At 41.4% G+C, this 20,114-nt stretch overlaps 1 protein-coding gene across 1 annotated transcript in view; it reads left to right on the plus strand.

Annotated features, from left to right (window-relative positions):
• Positions 1-20,114, plus strand: part of ADCY2 (adenylate cyclase 2) — a 386,829-nt gene that overhangs the window by 199,260 nt on the left and 167,455 nt on the right. The window contains exon 4 of the mRNA XM_026017679.2: positions 2,258-2,407. Coding sequence (XP_025873464.2) covers positions 2,258-2,407 — 150 coding nt within the window. The remainder of the gene's footprint in view (positions 1-2,257; positions 2,408-20,114) is intronic.

The raw sequence follows: 20,114 nt of genomic DNA on the forward strand, positions 1-20,114 counted from the left end.
ATTCAATCTCCTGGAGGAAGATGACATGTGGTTGCCTACAAGGACATTTGCAGGGGCTGCTGTGAGAGCATGGGTGAGCTGTAGGAGCTCTCCACCTTCAGGAGCTGGGGGCTGGATGGACAAGTGGAAGGCCCTTCTGGTCTGAACAGCCCTTCCCCCGCTTCTGCGGGGCCTGTGTTTATTCACAGAGAAAAGCCTATCATATCATTCTTCCCACTTCTAACCCTGTCCTGCTTTGCCCTCTGTCCCCAACACGGGGTTCCCAGGGCTTGAGGGGCCCTGTTTTCCACCTGTATTCAGGGCCTACAGAGAGTGAGACAGAGACATCAGGTGGATGGAGGACAGGATATCACCCTTGCTACCGTTAACAGCTGTTTGGAGATGGGGCTTGGATCTGGGCCTCACAGACTTGACCCTGTTCCCCTGAATTAGCCCACCTCCTCCTGCTCCCAGCACAGGGGCATGTGGGTGCATGGGCTCCGTTAGCCTGACACAGAGGGGATGAAGGAAAGGCCCACTGAGAGGAGTGGAGGCTTAGTTCACGGTGTCCACATCCTTCTCCCAGCCTTTCCAGTCAGGTAAGCAGTAGATGCAACAAGCTGATGTTAGTAGGAGGTTCTCAGAGAAGAATGCAGGGCTTTTGGAAGCTGATGCCCTGCGTTTGTTGTTAAAGCCACTAGCGGGCAGCCAGGGTGGCTCAGCGGTTTAGAACTGCCTTCAGCCCAGGGCGTGATCCTGGAGACCCGGGATCGAGTCCCACGTCGGGCTTCCTGCAGAGCCTGCTTCTCCCTCTGCCTGTGTCTCTGCCTTTCTCCCTCTCTCTGTGTCTTTCATGAATAAATAAATAAAATCTTTAAAAAATAAATAAATAAAGCCACTAGTGAACCTTCTACTTGGTGAGACATGCAGTCATGTGGAGGAGGGGGCAATGGGGCACCCCATCCAGGTGTGGACACCCATCCTCTTCCAGACCTGGAAGTCTCGCCTTGAACACATAAGAGTGAAATCAGTACTAATCAGTTTGATGCATCGCTAGCACTTGCTCTGTGTGAAGTGTGCTGGTTAAGATTCCACTCTGAAGAGACCGTGTCCTCTGCTGTGGGTGAGAATATAAATGGAATGTTTCCTCAGAGCCATTTCACAATATGTATCAGGAACTTAAAAATAGGCATGGCTTTTGACTCAGTGCTTTAGTAATTGACCTAAAGAAAAGATGAAGAATGAGGCCAAAGCTTTAGCCATAAGGGGGACCACTGTCGAATGCAAAGATATTTACAAAGTAAGTGTCAAATAGTGTGAATATAACTAAATTATTGTGCAATCATACTAGTGAATGTTATCTAAGCAGTCAAAATCCTGTTTGCACAGAATGTTTATGATCTGAAAAAAAAATCTGATCAAATGTTTAAAAAAAAGCAAAGTAAAACATTGCTTTCAGAATGAATTCGGTTCTTTTGGAACAAGATGGAGGTCTTGGCAAAACAAAACTTGGCAACAGTTTTGAGAACGCAGAGGGACGTGGAGTGGGGATAGGGCCATAGGGACAGCAAGATGTTCTCCTGGGCAGGTTCTTTATAGTTTTTCTTTGTATTTTTCTGTTTTCCCCCTCAAATTTTTGTGGACGTGGATTTTTATCGTCAAAAGGGCAGTGAGTGATATGGTTTGAGAATCTACCATATTCCTACAGAAACAGAAGATAATAGAGAGTATCACTTACCAAGGCTCAGTGAGTACGGTTTTGGTGCGAGAGCCGCATGGATCAGTCACCTGTTATTGAAGTAATGCTAATGCCGCGTAACCACCGTAAAATCTCAGTGGCACACAATCACAGACCATGGGCTATCTGGTTAGCTCTGTTCCATGAGTTTTTCATCTTTTGGGGGCCAGTGGGGTAGGCAGAGCATGTTCTTTTTGATGAAGGCCCAGAGAGCCACCCAGAACATGCCAGGCCTTCTGCCCCCAGGCTGGACCTGGCACTCAGTGACCCCTGTCCATTGCATTAACATCCCATGGCTGAGCCCAACGACCAGGGAGGGACTGCAAAGTCATCCACCAGAGGGCATAGATCCAAGAAGGCGATAGAATCCCTGAAGGCAATAGCTGTGTCGTTTAAGCAACTAAAAATGTTAGTTTGGAAACAAATGAAATTGACTTCCTGCAGAGTCATCTCTTGCTGTTGCTAATGTGCATTTTGTTATTGTCATGTTCCTGAGTTGGCAACACTCGCTCCACTGAGTGGCTCTTTCTGTCTCTTTAGATCCTGGCCAATGTGATCATTTTCATCTGTGGGAACCTGGCGGGGGCATACCACAAGCACCTCATGGAACTTGCCCTGCAGCAGACATATCAGGACACATGCAATTGCATCAAGTCCCGGATCAAGCTGGAATTTGAAAAGCGTCAGCAGGTAAAATGCATTTTTCATTCTCGCTTCTGCATTTTTCGTGGCGGTATTGGAAGGATGTTGTTACTGTTATACCGGTGGGCAGCCCATTCATCATAGGCATCAGAAATTGTCTGGAGCCTCTGGTTGCCCATGCTCAGGGAGGGTGTCTGAAAACCCAGCAGATGTGAGAGGAAGACAAGTAGGAGGAGTGGCAGACAAAGCCATGGTGTCATCCACGGTAGTGGAGAGCTTTGGAGGGGAAACCATAAATATAAACCATAAAACCATAAAACCAAAAACACACGGGACCCTGTGTTTAACATACTAAACCACACATGATGGCGGGACCACCTGGCACTGGCTTTGTTTTTCTTGGGTTTGTGTATCATCCCCAGGAACCCGGCTCCCATCTGGAAAGGTGAGGGTGGGCAGGACCCTCTGTGAATACCGCAGCCCACCTCTCTGAGCTTTCATCACACGGCCTGGGCTGGACCAGCCGGTATTTGACACATAGAAGATGCTTCTTTATTATTTGTTAAATTGTATGGAGTTAATCTGTTCTATAAAATTTCACCAGAATGTACCATGGTGGTGGCAGCAGAGAAAGCATCCTTTAAATTTTGATGCTAGACTTTTATTTGTATATAGGCTGAAGAATAGTGATTGAACTCCTTTTTGAAAACAGTTCAGTTTGTTTGCTCAGCAAAGATCAACAGAGCACCTGTCAGGCATGAGTCCGGGCACGGACGCTATGGCCATGAATATCACATTCTCACTGGTATTATTAGCTAAATCTCATAGCCAATTTTTAAAAAGTATTTTGTTGGGGTGCCTGGGGACACTCAGCCAGTTGAGCATCATACTCTTGGTTTCAGCTCAGGTCATGGTCTTAGGGTTGTGAGATCAAGCCCCATGTCAGGCTCCATGCTCAGTGCAGAGTCTGCTTGAGACTCTCCCTTTCCCTCTCTCCTTCTGCCCCTCTGCTCCTCTCTCACCCCATGCATGTGTACTCCCTCTTTGTCTCTAAAATAAATGAATCTTTAAAAAAAAAAAAGCATTTTGTGTTACAGCATGGATAGCAAAGGTATTTAAGAATGAATGCTTAGTTCCTTGATCTCTATGTGTATAAACTCTGGATTCAACATTAAGGGGTGCAGACCATTGTTAAGTTGGAGCTATTGTCCAGCATGCTTTCATATGCCTGTGTACTGTAGTATTTAAATCTAGGTTCTAGAAAATTCCACAGTTTCAAGAAGCAGTGCTTAATGTTTGTGACTATTTTCTCTATAGAGTCCCGATATTTCAGGATAGATGGTTCCCTTTTTCAACCAGTAGTGACTCTATCGGGTTGGTCCTGACAGACGTATTTTACTTTCTGTTTCAGCACTTCCAGAATCTACTTCAAAATCACACCAAGGCTGAGGGAACTGACATCCCAAGTAGACAGATTATATAACCTAATATTTATAGTACCAGCTTTGACAAAAGCAGTGTCAAGCTACTGACCTCATCTGCACTACATACTTCTCTGAAGAGTCCTTGAGCAACCAGAACTAGGTCCTTGTCGAGGTGGCTTCCAAGTGGTCCAATGGCCACAATGTGACCCCAGGTAGCTCAGGAATTAGAGCTAGGGCACCCTGTGTGCTAGAGAAGTCATGGGGCCATTGTGAGTGGGCTTGTAAGGCATCATAAGGGCATTTACTAGTGTTTTTTTTTTTTAAGGAACCTTTTAAAAATAAGTGAAGAGAAGAAAAAACCTCGTAGTGAAGGTGTTTAATAAAATATAATTTGATACCATGAATGTATTTTGCTATTAAAGTTGGGAGTCAGTTCCCAGGGTCTGGTGCCCAGAATGTAGTACTTTTCTTGTTAGGGCTTCAGAAATTGTTTCCACAATTAGAATGAATGCTCGTACTTTCTTCAGACTGGCATGTAATTACGTGAAAACAAAAACTTCTCTTAGTTAATAAGAGCAGGAAGACATGATCTGATATAAGGAAATACATAAAAATTAGCCAATGGCTATCTGTGTGTCCTTCACACAGAGGATCAGTCCTGAGACGTGGGTCCTGATACAGCCACGGACCAAATTAAAGTCCAAGAGTCCAGTGTATCACTTCCTGCCCAGCCTTCACCACAAACCATCTTTGCTTCATCCATTGCAAACAACAATGTCCTTCAGAGTGCTTCATTCAAGGACAGGGGTGTATGCTGAGCAAAAGCATTTGCTTCAGCACCTATGAGGGTGTAATAAGTGCCATCCATTGTGATATTATATATCAGCAGTTGCTCAGAGGGAGCTGATGCTCCCAGAGGCTGAGCAGCCACCATCTTGGGCGGTTCCTGAGCCTGTTTCACAGTGTCACCCAGCGCTGACCTTAATCCTTGGAGAGGAAGGCCAAGGCCAGGTAAGCCCAGCAAGCCCTGTGTCTACAACCCTGATGGGGGCTGTAACAGCTGAGGCTGCTGGGAGGTGTCTAGGAATTCTGAAACCTTTTCAACCTTGCTCAGCTCTTTACTTTCTTCCTTTCATGTGTTGTGATATTTTTCCTGGATGCAAATGAGATGAATTTTTAGAAACAGAAAGCCATGTTTGAATAAAGTGACTATTTGTGCTATGAAATTTGGGGAGAGGAGGGAATGAAAAATGTCTGCAGAGGTTTTCTCCAAGTTATATTCTTGCCCTGAAAATGCTCTTGTGTATAAACACTAAAAACTATGATTTTTTTCATTAGATGGGAGATGTAGTGCATTGCATTAGCATCAAGGCCACTATTAGGGCTTGAAGGTATTTTCTTGGCCAGTTTTGACTTTTGTCTTAAGTCTTAATCCTGCGAGGGAAAAAAAAAAAACAACAACAAACCAACAGCCATGTCTTGAGTGCTGTGTCAGTGCAATATAAGGTTCTTTATCAAACCTGAGAAAATAGCAAGTGTTTTTCCCCAGAGTATGTAATAAACTCTCAGGAATTGATGGGAGCTGGATTCAGAGCAAAACAAGAACTTTCTTTCCTAACCGCATGGGCAGTGAAAATAAATTTTGCCTCCTAGTAGTAAAAACTGGATTTGCTTTTTTTTTAATGGAAAGAAAATAAACCTTCTTCCATTTATATGTTGTCTTTGTTTTTAAAGTAATGTAATTCAAAGCGTTTTTACATGGTCTCCCTTCAGCTGGAACCAAGCTATAGCTTGGATATGACAAAATGTGGATTCCAGTAGAAAGCACCAGTCAAGCAAGGCTCAGACAGCCTCCCCACAACCTGTAAACCTGGATCTGTACCCAGGGTGGGGGGCTAGTGAGCCAGTAAGCTTCCTTGCTCTCCTTGGGGACTAGTTATTTGTCCTCTCTGCAAACTTGAGTGGAAGAAGTAACTGGTCCTTCTGTGTTCATGGTTGGGTAGATAATGAATGCAGCCATATTTATCCTAGTATGATAGCAGGTCATGTTAGGGCATTGCTGATCGCATTACATAAGTCATTTAGGATGCCAGGAAAACTTGTTGAAGTGGTTTTAGATTTGGGATGCTAGTTTTGGACTGTTTTCATGAGGGAGAGGAAAAAAGAAGGAACTATTTTTTTTAAGTCCTTATAATGTACCAGGTAGTTTCTTTAATACTTTACACATATCGTGTCCATTTCCTTTTGCGGCTGTAACACTCTACCACACATGGAGTGACTTAAAATAGGAGAGATTTGTTATCTGCAGTTCTGAAAGTTAGAAGTCCAAAATCAGTCTCATGAGCTAAAGTCAAAGTATTGGCAGGACGGGCTCCTTTGAGAGGCTTTGAGGGAGAATGAGTTTCCCTGCCTTTTCAAGTTTCTAGAGCTTGCCTGAATTCCATGACTCCTTGCTCCTCCCTCTATTTCAAATTCAGCAGCATAGAATCTTCTAGTCTTCCCACCTCCTTCTCCCTCTCCCTTCTCCTCTCTGACTCTCTAACCTCTGATTCTCTGTTGTACTTTCTTCCCTCCATCTGCCACTGGCCCTTCTACTTCCCTCCATAAGGATAATCTAGGATAATCTCCCCAATCTCAGGGTCCATAATTTAATCATGTCTACAAAGTTCTGGGTTTGCTAATAAGTAAGGTGACATAATCATGGGTTCCAAGGATTAGGATGGGAACCTCTTTTTAGGGCCATTATCTTTTTATATTTCTTGATCAACTCAATGACCTAAGTCCTTTTTCCTATTTCAACCAGCTAAAGGAGTTGTCCAAATTACATTACCATATCACTAGGCTAGTAAGTAAGTGTGGCTTTTTCTCTTTTGTGTTGGTTCTATGCAGGTTTGTTGCACAGAAGTGCAGTGATCTCTGAGCACAGGTTCGCTAGAGATATCCCCAGGCATGAAGGACTTTTTTTTTTTTTTTTTAATAACTATGTTGTTTGTCATTACTGGCTAAATAAGAAAGCATAAGACAATACCAAATGTGTGTCTGACTTGATCATTAGGTAATGTGCTGCCATGATAAGCCATGTGTCATCCATGAGGGGGTCAGGAAGTTCTATAGAAAGTCACTCCCACAAGGGACCACAATGTGAAATCTGTCTGTGGCTTTATTTCTATCCTGTGGTGGGAGGGGCTGAGAAGAGGGTGCAGTCTAGAGGAAGATCCCCTGAATTGACATAAAGTTGTGTTCTCTTTTAGTGTGACGTTGGTCAAACAATTTCCTCTGATGGAGGTTATACTTGATCCCTTACCCAATTTAAGAAAGTTTTCCTGACCTCCAAAATGGTGTCCTGTTGAGAAGGTTCTCAGTAGCCAGTACTCTGATAACTTTGGTGCACTCACATTAAGCAATGGAAATCAGCTACCATCCTGGCCAGGCCATTGAGCTCGAGGTGGCAGGAGAGAGGGTTTGATGCATCCCTGCCATCCCCAGAGTTCCCTCCTCATCAGGCTTCATTCTTCGGTGAGGCAAACAGATTGAACAGAGAAATGTTTTGCTTTGTCTGCTGGGATAGTTGGTGGATAATTGCCCTCTTTTTACCAGCGTCATCTCACCAAGTTCAGAAGTTTACTTTTCACCCACAGAATGGGCAGAGTGAGGCAATCCTGGCTGCTCATATTCCAGAACTCATTGTTTCTCCCGTTCCCTCCATCTCAATAGGAGCTGAGATGCGGAGTCCAAGCTGAGGCATCTCAAAAGCATGTGCTTCTTAAAAAAAAAACAAATTGGGTATAAAGAGCCCAACAAGAGTTCTAGCCAGTGAGTCTTTCTCACTGCCATTCCTGAAGAATTAAAGCGGCAAATATTATTATAAATGTTACCCAAGGCCTTTGGGTAGGGTGATGCATCCAGTAGAGGTAGCAGAACATAAGAAACTCACATCACATCCTTTGTGCAGTTTGGTTCAGATATGCCGGCCCTACTCAAGCTCTTGCATCATTAAAGATTATTAACAACACTTTTGTCCCAGCCAGAAGAATATGGGTTTTTTTTTGTGTGTATGCGTCCACCTTTTTCTATTTTATTAAATAGTCACTCATACAGTTTTTATTTGGTATCCCTTCCTTGAGGAAGTCATAACTTATATTGTCCTTGGTCACCAATTTCTTCCATTTTATTAAATGATAGAGTATATAATTTTCTCTCTTGAGAGAGAGGTCATAGCCTACTTAGATGTTTCTCACCACCTTATTCTCAGCACTCATTACTAAAGGAATGAATCACACACTTAACCCTTTGCTTGAAAGTTGGAAAAATTAAGAGTCATGGTTTCATGAAAGGGCTCTCCTCAGAGTGTTTGCCATTTGAATCTATCAGCTTGAAGTTCAAGAATTTCTTTAATAGTTTGAGCTATTTTGTTTCATACTGATGACTTAAATTCTCAGGAAGCTCAGATGTTATGCTTCATTGAGAAATTCCAGGGTAAGGGATTTTAGGATGCTGCATTTCACCATGAGCCTTTTACCAGTTTTCTTTAAATGAGAAATGAAAGCCAGTTCCAGAAAAGAATATTAATAAGCCTGAAGTATTTTCTGATAGGTCCTTTAGTTAAAATGCTTGAAATTGGTACATATTTTCTAAGATTACAATGAAGGCCATATGTGTACTTTGGCTTCATCCATTAAAGAGAAATCAATAATTATAGATCCAAGACCAAAGGAAAGAGGAGGGATTCATAGGAATCACTGTCAAATTCCCATACGTAATGAAGAACACCACTGTGGGAGATTAGTAATAGGAGCTTACAAAAATAGCATTAACGACTGTTCATTCTTTAACAATTTAGACTTTCAGCTCTGAAGGAAAAAAATAGGGTTACAACAATTAATCAAGCAGAGATTCTCTTAATGAATCAAATATATGCAAGTGTCTATTTATATCATGACAGTAGAAAAGCTAAATGGTAAAATAAAACTCTGCAGAAGTTTCCTCTATGTGAGAAACTTGAGAGCAAAAATCCCATATAATATTTATGGAAAGCAACTCACCTGTCTTGTTGGAGATACACCTGGGAAACAATTCTATTGCTCCAGATTATCACAAGCTAATCTTTGCTGATAATATAAAGGAAGAACAGAAAACAGAAGTTACACCCTAAGGAGAGCATCTGGTTTTGATATTTTTGGCCTCTGGGAATTTTTAGTGTCTCATGGAGACCGCCTACTTTTTATACCCTGTGATGCAATATTTTGATGCTGGCAAGATTGTATAATAGGCAAAGGATAATCTAGTGGAAAGACTCAAGAAAGTTCCATCCACATCATTTGATATGAGTAAAATAAACCCAATAGAAAGGAATTCTAAAATCAGTCCTTCTGGTTGCGTTATCCATTCTTCTGATATTTATCACATATAGGAGAAAATGTATGTTTACTCCAAAATCAAAGGCAAAGTGTCAAGTCTTCTATGATGTTTTTCCCCTTGCAGATGAAACTACAGATGGACCACTTAACTGCTAATAGGAAAAAGAGCACTTTGTATTTACCAACAGGGGACTGACTTAAAGTGCTAAAGTTATTGGACATGTTTAATAATTTATTATCACGAGCATAGTCATGGACAAAAACATGGCATTAGTGTTGTGCTTACTGAATTGAGGCACCCATTGATGTTTACACTAAATTAAAAATTAGGACTTATGAATTTCAGAATTTAGTTAATTGCATATGTGTTTTCAAAAGGTGTTATTCTTTGGATTTTTTTTTGTGTGTGTGTGTTGTCTGAGTGTCCTAAAAGGTTTAGGAAATTTTGTTCTAGGGCTTTTCTGAAAGAATCTTTTAATCTGTTTTTATATATAGGGACCATTTAATATATGTAAGCTGCTGGATGTGAAAATTCTTCTCAGAGACCTGTGTTTTCCATATAGGTGACAAATGATATATATGACTATATGATATGCTCAGGAATGAAACAGGAGTAACATTTGAGGTAATGATATGCATATAAAGCTGTGCATAAACTGTTAAGGTAAAATATGGCTTTTACATATATACTTTAATTAAATACAGAATTATGGAGGATGGAAGGCACTAGTTCTCATATCTATCAAAACTCTTCCTTCTCAATTTTATCTTGGATTATATGTTATATGCCAAGGGATTAACCCCAGGGAATAGAATAAGACATAAGACTTAAGGTACCTGTTCTCTTTGGGCTTAAATTCCAATGACAGGAGACAAACTATAACTTAGTAAATGCATAAATTTGATCAGAAGATGCAAGTTAATGTGACAAAGCACAATGGAGAAGGTCGAGTGGCACATTGGAGAGGCCATCTGGAAGATTTTTCTGGGGAGGCAACATTTGAGCTGAAATGAATATTACAGAGGGATGTAGCCCTCTGATAACTTGAAAGTGCCCTAACAGAGGGGGCAGCCCTGCAGAGGTCTTGAATTAGGAACCAGATTGTCCCATTTGAGTAACATAAAGGTCAGTGGGACAGTTGGGTAAAAGAAGAGAATTGGAGAGGGAGACAGGAGCCAGAGCACACACTGGGCCTTTCAAGATATGCTAAGGACTTGAAATTTTATTATATGCAGAATGGGAAGGCACTGAAGGGTTTAATAAGTGAGGTAGGGAAATGAACTGGTAACATTCTTAAAAGATCTCTCTGACCGCTAGTGGAGAATGGAGTAGAGGAGGATTAACAGAGGGATAAGCTTTGAAGTAGTCCAGATAAGAAATAAGAGTAGCTTGGGTTAGAGTGGACATATACAGGGCATATTTTAAAATTAAATAGGAAGGAATTATTGTTTAGTTTGATGTTGGATGACAGAAAGATAAAATCATCAAGAAAGATTCATAAGCTTTGAACTTGAGAAGTGGGTAATGGCTAGTATGTCACTTATAAGATGTCAAAGTCTTTGGGAACAGTATTCATTGGAGGTAGGAGTGGAATAAAAATCAAGAGTTGAGTTTTTGAACACTTAATTTTGACATACCTATGATATATCCAAAGGGAGATGCCAAGCTGTAGTTGTAGATCTGGATCTGAAAATGTAAATTTGGAAGTCATCAACATATAGTTGGTATTTAAAGGACTAAATGAGATTCCCCACCCACCCACCCAGGGAGAGAATATAATGAGAAAATATGAAAATGGCCCAGGGCCAAGCCCCTAAATACACCAACCAACTTTAGAGAAATGACAGAAGGAGCAGAGTCAGCCAAAGTCACTGAGAAAGATCACTCATGTAGGAGAAAAGCCAGAGAGACCGAGAGGGAAAGTTTAGGGGGACAGTGGTCACCTTAGGTGCTGAAAGAATCACAGTACAGGGAGCTTCAGAGAGGTGAACACCAGTATTGGCAACATGGCAGTCACCAGTGGCCTGGGCAGAGAGGTTGAAAAGACAGAGCTCAGGTAAGGAGAAAATAGGAGGCGAGGAAGGTCATACAGTGACTATCATGACTATCAACAGCTCTTTTGACATATGCAGATGTAAAGAGGAGCCAGGAAACGCTGAGCAGTTTATTAGGTCAAGGTTTTCTTCACTCAAGATGGAAAGTACTGCTGTATTATATATCTTGCTATGGCATCTCTGCCAACACATTTTACACTATTAATTGTTTCTACTCTACTATATGGCATAGATTTCCCAACGTTTCTTTCTTTTATTCGGAATCACTGATTCCCAGGAAGGGGAAGGCAGAAGGATGGATTGATTTTTCCCAAAAGGTGACTGACTGTGTTCCTGGATTACAGTCACTATCTAATCACAGTGCTAGTCCATTGCATATGCGAACTCATATCTGGTAATAGCTACAATCATTGTAACTGAAATAGAAGTTAATGAAGAAGTTATTTAATAGACAAATAATAACAACATTGAAACCGTGAAAGGGACCAAAAAGGCTGGGAAGACTGTAGATAAAATAAATAGAATGAGGGAGGACAAAAAAATCAAGTCCTAATGTGGGTTAACTTATGTTTTAGAAACACATTCAAGTGAAACCAGAAGATTAAATGTTAGAAGAAAAAGAATTCATCCTCAGCAAAAAAAAAACAACAAAAAAACAAAAAAACCAATTCACATATCAATGAATGTGCCATCCTCACCATATTCCTGGGAGGGTCACTGCCTGGGGCTTGAACTTTTCCATGTTGGATTTCTAAAAGTGTCATCCTCATTATAAGAATGGAAAAAGCATGGAACACCCGACTGGCTCAGTGGTTGAGTGTCCGCCTTCAGCTCAGGGCATAATCCTGGGGTCCTGCGATCGAGTCCCACATCGGGCTCCCCGCAGGAAGCTTGCTTCTCCCTCTGCCTGTGTCTCTGTCTCCCTCTGTGTTTCTCATTCTTAAATAAATAAAATCTTTTTAAAAAATAAAAGACTGATAAAAAGTAAGGCTAGGCATTTCCCCTGAAGATAAAAGTCGATCAGCAACTTGGTGCAATAGTTCAGAATTGAAAAGCAGAAATGGCACAGTGGGAGGCAGCTTGGGATCATTGCCTTAGGTGGAAACTGTCAAGACTGCCCAAGGCGCTGAGGGTTTCTTCCTACTGCTCCCTGACTCCTGCCCATCCTGACGGTCAGAAAAACAAGAGTTCAGGGAATTATGTTTGACCTCAAAATGGAATTTTCTTGTTTTCTTTTTGCTTCCCCCCCGCCCCACCGACCCTGTCCAGCTTTAGGCACCTTTCTGGCTACATGAGTGCCTGCCAGACTCTCTAAGATATTAAGACTTTGCTTTTCTAAAAAAGACTATAGAATCAAAATATGAGTAGTTGATCATTCACTGTTAGATGAGCTCAGACCCATCTGATGGAATCTAAGGGCTGGCAGGCCACGCTGGGCATCTCAGCCCTGAAGGCCATGACCACCCCTTGGACGAGGCTTAGTTACATATATGGGCTCTCTCACTCCAGGACAGGATCCAGTGACTGTAGGACCAAACACAGGGCAGAGTCAGCATGAGGCCAGGTGCACATGTGAGTGTATCTTGCAGGGATCTGAGCCCTGAGCTCCTCCCAGTGGCCCTGTCTGTGCTTGGTCCCTGAAGGTCAATATATGGCAGCTGTCTGGGAAGCTGCCTGAGAGTTTAATGCCAGACCAAGTGACTCTGGGGCTTATTTCCCAGGGACATCATCCCTCTAGGAGGCTGACTTGGGGTCCGTCTTTGCCATCATGAAACTAGACTGTGCATTCTTTGGGGGCAAGGGCTGTCTATGATTATATTATTTTTCTTTATATTCTTAGAACCTAGTACAGTTCTGCATGGAATGGGCGGGAACATGCAACCTCAAACACAGCTAGAAAAAACACATCAATAGAGGGTTCTCACTCTCCATTCAGCCTACATAATGCAATTATTAATTATATACGTATTCCAAATTAATTAGCTTAACAATGTTACTATCACTGGTCCCAAAGCCATATCCTCCAATGCTTTGGACTCCTTATGATTTACAGCAACTCTGGATTCTGGACTGTTCTTACACTATCTTGGTTCACCCTTCATAACTCTCTACCTCTGTGTCTTCTGAATCTTTGCAGGTTAAGTGTTATCTTTGAGCACTGCATGCCCCATGATGGCTTTGAGCAAACCCTGCCACTATCTGGTGCATCTTCCCATTTTGAGGCTCACTTATATCGTCATTCATGTTTAATCTTAAAAAGAAATAACGAAGATAAACAGCAAAAATATGCCATTTGCTGTCCTCCCAGGCCCATATTCCTCTCCCCAAAAGCTTCTAGTGTGTTTTTGGCTAAAATATTTTTATGAACTTAGGGTATGTTAGCCTCATTGTCATGGAAGTAATCAATACAGCCTTCTAGGGGGAGTGTACAGATAGGATATTTGTATGTGTTATGAACAATATAATTTTTATACCAAAGATAAAATATAGGCTTGAAATCATTCCTGCCTGCTAACTTGATCCAGATCTGCTGAAGAACATGCATTTAAAATAGCCTTTGATGAAACACTTGGCTCATGGATACATCGTGGTGACAGTTTACAGGATAATGGATCTTTGAAATAGTGTTAGATTTTGACATGGATGAGTACAGCACTTAACATAATTACTATTTCAAACCTTTGATGGTGAATGTTATTACCAAGTTGGGGAGAAAACAGTTTTGGGGGAATATTTAGGAGTGTTCCACAGGGTGGGTCAGTACACCGATCCAAATGTCAACCACAGATTTTGTGCTTTAAAAAGGGCGGATGGATCGAGAAGCACTCAAAACTCGGGCCATGAAGATGTGACACTGCCAAATGAGTGAGCTTTCTGAAAAGTTATGAGTGGGATTCTGAGTGCTCTATTGAAAAACCAAGGGAAATCCTTTCATTAAAGAGCAGTGCACTTCATCAGCTGATATAAATGAGCATGAAATGTGATAAATTCCACAGGAGAGAGAACTGACACATCTCTCAAAGTTGCTGATGCATAACGGGGCGGGGGGGGTAGTTAAAACTTGCCCTTAAATAAGTTTTTTATATGCTTTTATGAAAAATGTTCCCATCATTTCCCATGTAAATCAGTATTTATAGCTACTGTCGTGTGCCTGTAATGACATCACAATTGTATTTCACGGGGAAAAGAGCAATATGAGCATGAAGCCTAGAAAGGCCAAATCAAGAATATTATGCAGACAAAAAGAGAGGGAGACCAAAACTATGGTATTTTATGAGTATTTTCTCTAGAGAATGATGACTTTAATCATTTCATCTCTTACTCTCTTTCTTCAATGGTGAAATAGAGAATGATGGGCTGGATTGTTTTCTCTAGTCCCGTGAAAAATAATGGCTAATACAATGCTCCAGCTGAGAATGGATTTGGGAAACTTGCTTTTCTGATGCTTCAAAGGGAGTTCTGTATTTGCTTCCTGTCCAGCCTTTCTACCCCTTGAGTAGAGGAATGAGGAATTGAAAAATCGTTGTTACCATGCATGTTTCCAGAGTCACTTACACCCTGCAGAGCAGGACCTAGGTCTGATGCTCCCCGCACACCCACTCTCCCAGAGTATTGCTCAGGCTTCTGGAAGGCGGGTGCTTGGGTGGGGGTTCAGCATTCTGAATTCCAAATGCCCTAAAGAGAGTGACCAGAAAGTAGCTGACACTTGATATCAGAGCAGAAGGTTAGCTGAACTCATTTGATGTGGTATGGGCTTCACTGGGAAATTTTTAAGAGTGAAAATAAAAGCAGAGCCAGCATCTGCATCTTCAAAGTCCTTAAAAGAAAGAGCCTCCAAGCCATAAAGGCCAGGAGGTACTTTTTCAGCCAACAGACAGGAAATGTTGAAAACAGAAAGCATCAAAGGCCGTCCCAGTGAGGGTCCAGTTTCTATAAGAGCTTTGGGAAGGAAGATGGCTCTCTTGGGTTATCTGGTAACCAATGAACAGATTCCTAATTACCTCCCTTTCCAGTAATATTTTTATCCCCATCTACTCTTAAGTCATGATTCAGAGACATTTCTTTATATGAGCAACTGATAGATAAGACATTTGAGTTATGAACCTGAATTTTTGTTTCTTCAACAGGCACTCCAAATATCCACATGGATGGACTCATTTCTGTGCTGCTGACATTTTAGTACTAAGGATAAGGAGAGAAGCCCTAAAAGCTTCTAAAATGAAGGGGGCGGGGAGGAAACCTCATAGGTTAAGTGTGATGAGATAAGAGTCGGATTTTCATTTCTTGTAAACAACACCAGATGTTAAAACACACACACACACACACACATGCGCACACAAGATTCTGAGAGCAGAATCTTAAAAATACTTAACAAAAGTTTTTTGCACTTTGTACACCAAGTCAAATGACCATTCATCGATGAGGTTAAAGTAAAGACTCGTGAGCATAGGTGCACTCAGAAAATGCAACCCACAGGTGTGTGGTGGTACAGTGATTTTAGGATTTCCTCCAGTAAAACATAAAAAATGAATTCAAACAAAAGAGAAAAGAAGGTGGGAAGTAAGAGAAACTTCATGAGCCAAGAAACTGGTAAAGCTTGAAAGATAAGACTAAATAATTGTAGTTGCCTAATGCAAGAATAGAACTATTAATTAAAACAGCAAGAAGAACAAAACTCTAATATTTTAAAAATCAGATGATTTCAGCTTGAGAGTATTTTGGTTAATGGATACCTTATGTCTAGAATGAATTACTTCTAGACAGCAATAGAAAAAAAAAGAAGGAAAGAAGGAAAGCAAGACACAGTTTATCCCTTGCTTTCAATCACAGTGAATACTTTTAACTTCAAATAACATTAAAGGAGAGAATCAGATTATTCTTTTCATCAAAGTGCATCATGTGTTAAGTTGAAAAATCCTCTTTTAATGGTAATTCAAAATTCAGCCTAAAGTGAACAAGGCATCACACTTCTATAAGGACAAACCCTCTTGAATCATGCAGTTCAATAGGCTGAACCCTTCATATTTTCCTTCCAACCACATACAATAAAATCTCAGTGTAAGGACCAGGTGAGGGTGCCTGGGTGGCTCAGCCCGTGGAGCATCTGACTTCAGCTCAGGTCATAATCACAGGTCCTAGGTTCAAGCCCCACGTAGGGCTCTGCAGTCAACGGGAGAGTCTGCTTCTCCCTCTTCCTCTGTCATGCTCTGTCTCTCATAAATAAATAAATAGGGATGCCTGGGTGACCCAGCGGCTGAGCGTCTGCCTTTGGCTCAGGGCATAACCCTGGAGTCCCGGGATCAAGTCCCACATCAGGCTCCCTGCATGGAGCCTGCTTCTCCCTCTGCCTGCCTGTGTCTCTGCTTCTGTGTGTGTGTGTGTGTGTGTGTGTGTGTGTGTGTGTGTGTGTGTGTCTCATGAATAAATAACCAAAATCTTTAAAAAAAAATAGATATATAAATAAATAAATAATCTTTAAACAAAAAAGGAGGATCTGATAAATAGTGCATATTACATTGAAGCTGTGAAAGTCAGAACTCCCTATAGCACATTGTACACTTCAGCATTATTGATATTTGCGACTTTCGCGACATCTTTCATCTGAAGAGAACTGAGTTCTTTATAAATTTTATAAATGTCATAAATATCACACTCCATAGAATGATTTCATACTGTGGTGCTGTTGTCAGAAATACATAGGGCAGGCAGTTTTTGAGGTTTCAGCCAAAGCTTATGCAGATGTGCAATTTCATGCAGCTTCCTGAAGGCAAGATTCAGGAATAGGTTTTCTTTGGGAGTCACTTGCTCTTGGGAGCTTCTGCCGTTAGGTCCGGCATCTCAGAGCCCTTCTCTTGATGCATTCAGCCTTCAGCTTTCCCCCTGTAAAATGTGGCTGTGGGAAAGTTTGGTATACTCAGGACAGGGCGGCACCTTCATTCCAGCCTGAATTCCCTCACTGAGCAGACCTTTCTGTCCTTTGCAGTGTAGGAACATGCCTTTCAACTTCCAACGTGCACAGTTATGCCTGATTCTGTGACCAACCCTGGATGAGCATTGTTTTGTTTTAATTAGATTGCCTGGTGGGTGGGTTGATTGGTTTTTAAATTTCTCAGTTTGTTGGCTTCCTGGTCTATGAGATGTGAGTGGTGGTAGGTTCTGCTAAAGAGGGTTGTTGTGGGGATGGAATGCCTCGGTCAGAGATTTGGAGCAACTTCCACACAAGCAAGCATGCCGTGTATATGTGTCCTTAGTCACTCGGCAAAAATTGTGTGGACCCTGAACCTCACAGGCTCCGGTCTCTGAGTTGTGTATTGGTTGGTTTGCACAGAGATTCATCTATTGTGTGAACACTCAGAAATGCCTTAAATATTATAAAAAGGAGCCCCAATGTAAACTTTTGCAAGTTTGCAGTGCTACTGAAGACACTTCTTAACACTGAAGAAAATAAAAATAGGGAAGTAAGGAGGGATGGACAGTGAAGGCTGTAAACCAGCCCGTGTTGCTGAACATCAGGCCTCTTTCCCTTATATTCTCTCTCTACCACTATTTGCAAAATTTTGGAAATATTTAAAGATCTATAAGGAATCGTCTCTCCTAATTGCTGCAGGTCAGACTGTCCTTGACTTTTGATGTTTCCTGATGTTCTCTTTTTCTCTCTGTATCAAAATATTTCAGACTTGAAATTCAAAGCAAAGGGACAAATACTCAGACCCTCTGCTTCCTTCTCCTTCCCTTGAGGAGCCTGGGGGAAGACACGATGCTGAGAGTGATTTCAGTGTCCTGGGATGTATCTCTATCATGAATCAAATGAAGGTTCTGGTCCTTGTGGATTTCCTGCCAGCCTAATGGTCCATGACTTTACGTTTTTCTAATACTGTTTTCAGTCTCTCAGAAACCTTCAAAGAAAAACTCCTATGACTGGCTTTCTTTCCTTTTTTTTTTTTTTTTTTTCTTTTTCTTTTTCTGCAGCTTAAATTCTGGCCATGATTTCGAGGTGTTTCCATGAAGCTTTCACTCCTTATCTGTTGGCATTCGTTTCTATCCTGTGTTTATTTCTCAATGCACACCATCCTATCCTGTCTAATTATTTTCATGAATTGTAAATATTCATGCATACTCATTACAAGAAACTCTTCAGAGCACAGCCTTAGGATACAACACTGTCTTCCATGAAGAGTTGGTTTTGCATGTACAAGCAAGAGTACTCAATATTTAGCCTAGAAATATATCCTACCATGAATATCGTTGGTTGGTAGCCCAAGGGCATCAGTATTCCTCATTCTAGTGGTTTCAGGTAAGGAACACCTATGAAGACATGTCTCCTAGCTATAGAAGAAGGCAGTGTCTCCTCATAATTTAAGAAAATATTTGTCAAGTAAAATGCTGATGTACAAGAAAAGCAGACTCACTGTGAGACCTGAAATAGCAATATACAAAATAAACTAGTCTCACGTCATAAAACTCAGAAAAATTTAACTATAGATAAATGAATTAAAACTCTGTGTCATTTACTAGAGCTCTGATGTGCAAAGAAGGTATTATTTTACATTTGCGAAGCTAACCATTGCTGCCACTGTAAGCAAAAGGATTTCCTGTCGGGTTCTGGAAAACAATGGAATTGGATAAAGGCCTATCACTCATGGCTATGGTTTAAGCAAAATATGATGGCTCAGGAGATATGCTACTAGAACTTACTGAGCATAAAACTAATCAAATTTGAGGGAACTGTTATAAATTACCTCTCTGGCTAAGAAAATGCTTTTGTCCTTATGTCCTCGGTGTCATGGATGGGGGATCCACTTAATATTTAGAGATGCCGTCTCACTGAAGGAATTTCTTTGGCCTCTGATCAGACATGATGATAATTGTGAACTATGAACAGCAGAAGTGACATTATTTTCCTGTTTTGCTCCTCATTTGGATACCAAGTGAGTAAAATGTTCTTGAGCTACAAATACTGTCTTGATATGGAATGAAACATTTGATATGAAAATTAGTTCCTTTGTTCACCATCTGATGTCACATAGAATTAAGCTTGGGATTTTGAATTCTCTGGATGCTGTATTTCTTTCTGGATGCCTGGTCCGTGCAGAGCAGGTGCAGCTGCAGTCTCGGTGTGCTTCATCAAGCTTGGAAAATGTAGCACATTCTGAGAGTCTGAAGGATCTAAATGTAGCCTTTACTAAGCTACATACTGTTATACATTTATAGACAGAGAGAGGAATGGAGCTATACATTTTTTTTCCTGTTACTCACTTTATTTCTGGGGAGGAACAAGAGCTGAAGTGTGACGTGTGGTGTGTCAATGTGAGGAGGACTCTGCAGGGAGCCTTGCCTGTCCACACCTCCAAACACTTGTGTGTACTCAGGCTTTCGTCTCCAGGCTGTTCTGTGTCACTCAGTCCCCAGGATTCGTACCCCTCCTCATGGCTTTAAAACTCCACACTGAAGACACTACAGCTCTGGTCTCTCCCCTGAAATCCAGACTCAAAGTCAACTACCAAATCCATGTTTTCATTGGAATGTGTAATGAGCATCTCAAACATGACCGAAACAGGACCTCTGATCTTCCCCCAAACCTACTTTTGTCCTGTTTCTCTTACAGTAAATGACATACCATTTCCCCCAGTTGCTCAAGCCAGAATCAGAGGAGGAGTTGTGCTGGGCCCTGCTTTTTCTTTACTACTGATGTCCATCAGCACCATCAGCAAGTGTTACTGGCTGTACCTTAAAGGACACCCTACCCTCCCTTACCACCCTCGCCCACACCACCTACCTTCTCCCTGGATGTCAGCATTACCTGAGTTGTCCTTGCTTGTGCCCTGTCTGCTCACAGTCTGTTCACTACACAACAACCACATTAAGAAAACAAAAATTAAAAAAAATAAATAAAAGTCTGTCAGATGATGTTACTCCCCA

The sequence above is a fragment of the Vulpes vulpes genome, chromosome 3 (genome assembly GCF_048418805.1).
Source record: "Vulpes vulpes isolate BD-2025 chromosome 3, VulVul3, whole genome shotgun sequence".
In the NCBI taxonomy this organism is placed as follows: Eukaryota; Metazoa; Chordata; class Mammalia; order Carnivora; family Canidae; genus Vulpes; species Vulpes vulpes.